The sequence below is a fragment of the Vollenhovia emeryi genome, unplaced genomic scaffold (genome assembly GCF_000949405.1).
Source record: "Vollenhovia emeryi isolate VEMERY1.0 unplaced genomic scaffold, V.emery_V1.0 DF939385.1, whole genome shotgun sequence".
Classification (NCBI taxonomy): domain Eukaryota; kingdom Metazoa; phylum Arthropoda; class Insecta; order Hymenoptera; family Formicidae; genus Vollenhovia; species Vollenhovia emeryi.
Genome location: NW_011966981.1, coordinates 34,950 through 40,432, shown reverse-complemented (window position 1 = coordinate 40,432; position 5,483 = coordinate 34,950). Strand labels below are relative to the sequence as shown.

Below are 5,483 nucleotides of genomic sequence, written 5' to 3'. Positions count from 1 at the left end.
TCCTTTGTATTCGCGACAACGCGCGTGGCCGTGACGCGCCGTATAACCTCGGCCAAAAGTTTCAAGGAGGTTCCGCGCTCTGCGTGTCGGCGGCCGAGAGCGGGCGGATCTGTGGTGATCGGTTCTCGATTTCTCTCTAACCTTCGCTCGCGCGCCGGCAACGATCGTGATGCCCGATCAGCTGCGACCGGTCCCGCTTCTGTCGGCGGCGGACGCGAGCGCGTGATAACGAGCCGCTCTTCTTGCGCTGCACCTTTCCGCGCCCGCTCGAGACATGAAGTAGACACCCGCGGCTGGGCTCTCGTCGCGTCTCGAGGGGAAACGCGCGCGGTGGACGCGCTCGAGAAACGGATACGACGGTCTACGCCTCGCCGGGAGGAAACGGAAAGAGATAAAATTGCTGGGCCGACGACGGCGGCGGGGGGGGATGTAGGAGGTGCAAATTAAGAGGCGGGCTCTGTCAAGTCTCTCGGCGGAGCGAGCGGCCGGGGGTACAGTCATCCCTGGCTCGTCGCTCGCGGCGCACGCGGACGCGAGCAGCGCGCAAATGTCAGGCGGCTCGTGACGGCGGGTGGCGAGGAGTGGGAATGTGAAACCGGGCGCAGCCTCTCGGCGGAGTTCGAATATCTCTCGGCGTCCGGCCCGCGCACGACTCGCGCACGATGGAGAACCACCAGGTACGCGCGGGACCTCCTCTCCCTCCCTCCCTCCCGAGAGAGAAAATGAGCCACGTTCGACAAGTTCGGTCAACCCGCCGCTCGCTATGACTCACTCTGTTATTACGAGCGCGCGAGACGGCTCTTTGTCCCCTCGCTCGCGCGCGCGCGCGCCTTCTCTCTCTCTTCACTCGCCTCCTTTTCTGTCTGGCAGGTGAGAGCGCTGTACGACTTCACGGGCGAGTCGGGCACGGCGGAGCTGTCGATCAACGCCGGCGAGCTTCTGACTGTCATACGGGACAACGTGGGTGATGGCTGGTGCGAGGGATTCAATCAGGGCGGGCAGTCGGGACTGTTCCCGGCGGCGTACGTCCAGGTGGTCGACCAAGCCGCGCAGTCCTCCAGTAAGTGTTCTTATCCGAGAGACCATAGTATAGACAGTGATATTCGCTAGTGTTATCTACTTACCGTATGTTATAATACGATTCAATCGTCTGATAAAAGATAAGCTATTTACCTTTGGAAAATTGCGTAACTCGATATCTATATAATTGGATTGCGTGTGTGTGTACGCGTGCGTGTAGATACCATGACATCGTCGCAGCAAAGCTCGGGAGATTACTGGGACGATGACTGGGACGACGATTCTGAGGTTGGACAGACGCAGGCTTACGTCCCGCCCACGCAGCAGCAGCAGCAGCAGCAGCAGCAGCAGATTATACCACAACAGAATAACGCCAGCGACTATGGCGACCAAGTGTCGATGCATACTATACATTCTGTGATACCAGAGAGACCTATACCCAACGTACCAAAGAAAAACAATAAGTTTTCCACGCTGATCAAGTCGGGGGAAGATAGCTTTTTGCTGGGCGTCAAAATGGTGACTGTGCCCGAGAGCGAGAAGATCTTCATAGAGGAGGGAGACGGTGGCCGGTGTATGTGGCTACCGACTGGCGAGTCCTACAGCTGCGTCGTCACGTCGCCCAAGAAGGAATCCAAGCTGAAGGGTCTCAAGAGCTTCATCGTCTATCAATTGACTCCTACGGTAAAAACAAAACCTGGTAGCACAACACGTCCCCTCGTCCGTTACCTGAATGTCTCTGGAATGTTAATGTTTTCATTGCAGTTCAATAATATTCAAGTCTCGAGGAGGTACAAGCATTTCGACTGGCTGCACGAACGCCTGGAGGAGAAGTACTGTTTCATCCCGATCCCGCCTCTGCCCGACAAGCAGATATCCGGGCGTTACGAGGACGCGTTTATCGAGCACCGGCGTACGCAACTACAGGAATTCGTGGACTACGTCTGTCGGCATCCCGTGCTGTCGCGCAGCCGCGTCTGGGAGCACTTTATCACCTGCACGGACGAGAAGCGATGGAAGGCGGGGAAGCGACAGGCGGAGAAGGACGAGCTGCTGGGCGTGAATTATTTCAATGCCATTCAATGCCCGGACGCGCCGCTGGACGTGATAAAAATGGAGATCCAGACCGATACCTTTAACAGATTTATCAGCAGCCTAGATCCGGCGGTGAAGAATTTCATGGCCATGGCGGTGGATCAAGCGAAGAAGCATCAGGTTCTGTACAAGAGGGAGTTCCAGAAGATCAGCCAGTCGTTTACGTCGCTCAGCCACGCACTGGAGGCGGACGACAACGGTCGCGTGAGGCTGACGCGCGCGTTGAAAGCGACCGGCGACGCTTACAATGACATCGGCAGGCTGTACGAGGACCAGCCAAAGTTCGATTGGGAGCCGTTGTCCGACAAGTTTCACATTTATCGCGGTATTATCAGCAGCTTTCCCGAGGTCACCAGCATTCACAAGGTATTACGTAATGCCGGCGGCGCCCACACAGCACAGAAAGATTGCAGGAAGATTGCAGAAATGTTACATTGCAAGATTGCAATATTGCAGCAACGTTGCGCAACATTGCTGCAACGTTGAAATGTCCGCCCTCAGAGAGATTGCAGTGCAACATTATAGCAATGTTGCAGTGCAATATTTTTGGAATAATTTGTTGTTGTACATAAGCAGAGAATTTACTAATTACATATGCATCCGGGCCTTTTTCAATACACAGCAAGCTATTGCGAAGCAACCTAAGAAGATTATGTCGCTTCGCAATAGATGGAGATTGCGAGCAACATCGCACTGATCAAGTACTTAATAATTCGTGCATTATTGGTATCAACGAAAATAACATTATAAAATTCTCGTAATTAGAAAAATTTTTTAAATAGAAAATATAGTATTTTTATTATTTTTGAAACATTGCTGCAATATTGCTATCGAAAGCTTGCAATTTTATATCCCTGCAATGTCTCTGCAAGATTGCAATGTTTCTGCAATGTAACTGCAACCATCTGTGCTGTATGGGCGTGGACTAACAGCGTTCACAGTCTCGGCAGATTAGTCTTTCAATGCGTTCGTGTCTCCTTCTTTTGCAGAGCGCCATGCAGAAGCGAAGGGACTGCGAGCGAATGGTCAGTGAGCATAAAATGGAGCCGCAGCAACTACGCGAGCTTTCCCACCGAACCGACGTAATTGCTCGCGCGCTAATCGCCGAGGAGGTTCACTTCCAGACGGAACGGGAAGTGCATATAAATAAAGCCGTGCGGACGCACCTCACGGAACAGATCGCCTTCTATCAGAAGATAGTCGATAAACTGCGGGAGGCGTTAAATGCATTCGACGAATGATACTCGTAATTGCCACGATCTGCCTAAGTAACATAATCCAGCCGCTCTAAGGCCGACGCTAGTATTAACAGAAAGATATCATAGCGATAAATTACGTTAAATTTCAGTGGAAATGTGTACATACGTTGGACGCGCCGTTTATTTCAATCGGCACAGTTCGGAATCGGAATTGGACTGTTAAATTGGACAGTTGCTATCGAAACGGCTGTGCACGACCGTTGAAATATTTGTGAAGTGACCAAGTGATTGCGTCAAGATTCGGTATGCGGTTGGTATTGACCTAAATCACGCAATCATCATTGATACATTATAACAAATTGTAATAATATATTTTACGTTGATATTAATTCTAACGTTGCATTCACTGCACCTCGACGTCCCCGAAATTAGCTGCTTCAACTCGCGAAGTTTCGATTCTATTCGAATAATTTCTCGCGACGAAGGGGCGTCATGTCGAATCATCGTTACGTTATCGTGTGTTGTACAGACTTGAATTCTACAGAAGTCTGTAGCTCGACTTTATTACAAAGTCCAATCGCGAGTCGTGTATCATTGCAACATCATTGCTATGCATGTAATAATACTTTGTAATTACAAGTGTCCGTGCGGTGCGACATTCAAAATTGATAATCGAATTGAGATTTGCTCTTCGATTTTGTACAAAGCAGTTGAAAGGCTACATCACACAATATCGCTCGCGATATTCTGAACTAGTGTGTATAATTATTTTTTTAATGAAATAATGAAAAATCAAAGAAGCACTTAGACGAGCTCGCGCTACACGGAATATTTTAGTCGTATAATAAAAAGACCGGAATTGTTTAATGGGCAGCTAAGTGTATCAAGTATGTAGCACTTTGAAATTTTGCTTTCTGAGATTCTAATGTTTATTACGCTAAATATTCATTATTTTCCATCAGAATGCAGAATGCAAAAAATTATTCGTTCGGTCGTGATGAGAGAATTACATTGTTTGTCGCGTACGAATGAGAAGCGAGAGATAAATTATCTTACGCGTAATGTCTCTATAGGGTGTTCTAAAGGCAACCGTTTTATATGCACGTTTAACGAAACGTATTATTTGTGTGATCGTGAAATCCTGAAATTTTTTGTAAGAAAGATATACATAGAGAAAAATAACGAAGCACAAGACACGGAACATTCTTGTTATCGCATTTAAATAAAATGTACAAATAACAGAGCTTATATGTATCAACATAGGCACCAAATATCAATTTTTATAAACGATATTAGCGAAGGAAAGATAATCTTTTCTTTTGAAAGGAGTTGTAATAAATGGCTATTGAATCAAGAATTAAATGTCATTTATTATTTTTATCACATTCTCAATTAACTACCATATAAACAATGTTCGTACCGCATCCTGTCATTGCCACGCCTTCTTAAATTGAATTCAACTTCATTAACAAAATATTTCTTGCCGTATCAGCGGGAAACTTATCGTTCCTAAGTGCGATTAACGCGTTATATTATCTGTACAAATGTAAGTCAACAAGAATGAAATTCAGGGACTTGGACCGTCGTCGAAAGGAAAAAGAAATCATTGTGCTTGCTAATGGCGAGTTTAACACGCGTGAAAGACCAAAGTCGTACAAAGAGGAAACAACAGATCCGCTTGTAGCTACTGTCCCCCCCTCCCCCCAATTAAATTTGGTGATGGAAATAGCAGTCTTTCTAAAGTACTCGACGTGTATATTGCATGCGACATTCTTTCCCTCTTCTAATTATATAAGCAGCTTGTACAAAAAATAGCGCCCTGTTTCGTGCAACCGCATATGATCACGCATATAATCGTCAATTAAGTGAGACAAACGAAAGTAAGTTGCGCATTTAAAATGCGCCTTTCGCTGTTATACTTATTTCTACCTTCACAAAATATGTATATCGATCGTTAATCTTTCGTAAGGCCAATCGTTCTTCCCCGAAAAGCATAGCTTTCACCTCCATCGGAAAAGGATCGGTAAAACGGAAAGTAAGTATTCTAAAAAAACAAAAAAAAAGATCAAGATGTTCAGGTAACACTTAAAATAGGACTCTCTCTCTCTCCTCTGCGTATCTCCCATTTTCTCAATTACACGCTCTCTCAGACGTAGGCCGCAATATGTA

General features: G+C 46.9%; 1 protein-coding gene across 1 annotated transcript; it reads left to right on the top strand.

Moving 5' to 3' along the window:
• The first annotated feature begins 10 nt into the window (after positions 1–10).
• On the top strand, positions 11–4,676 carry LOC105558068 (sorting nexin lst-4). The gene is made up of 5 exons (XM_012005573.1): positions 11–677; positions 871–1,060; positions 1,241–1,704; positions 1,786–2,481; positions 3,105–4,676. The coding sequence occupies exons 1-5, from the start codon at positions 663–665 to the stop codon at positions 3,354–3,356; spliced, it is 1,617 nt and encodes a 538-aa protein (XP_011860963.1). The 5' UTR covers positions 11–662; the 3' UTR covers positions 3,357–4,676.
• The last annotated feature ends 807 nt before the right edge of the window (positions 4,677–5,483 follow it).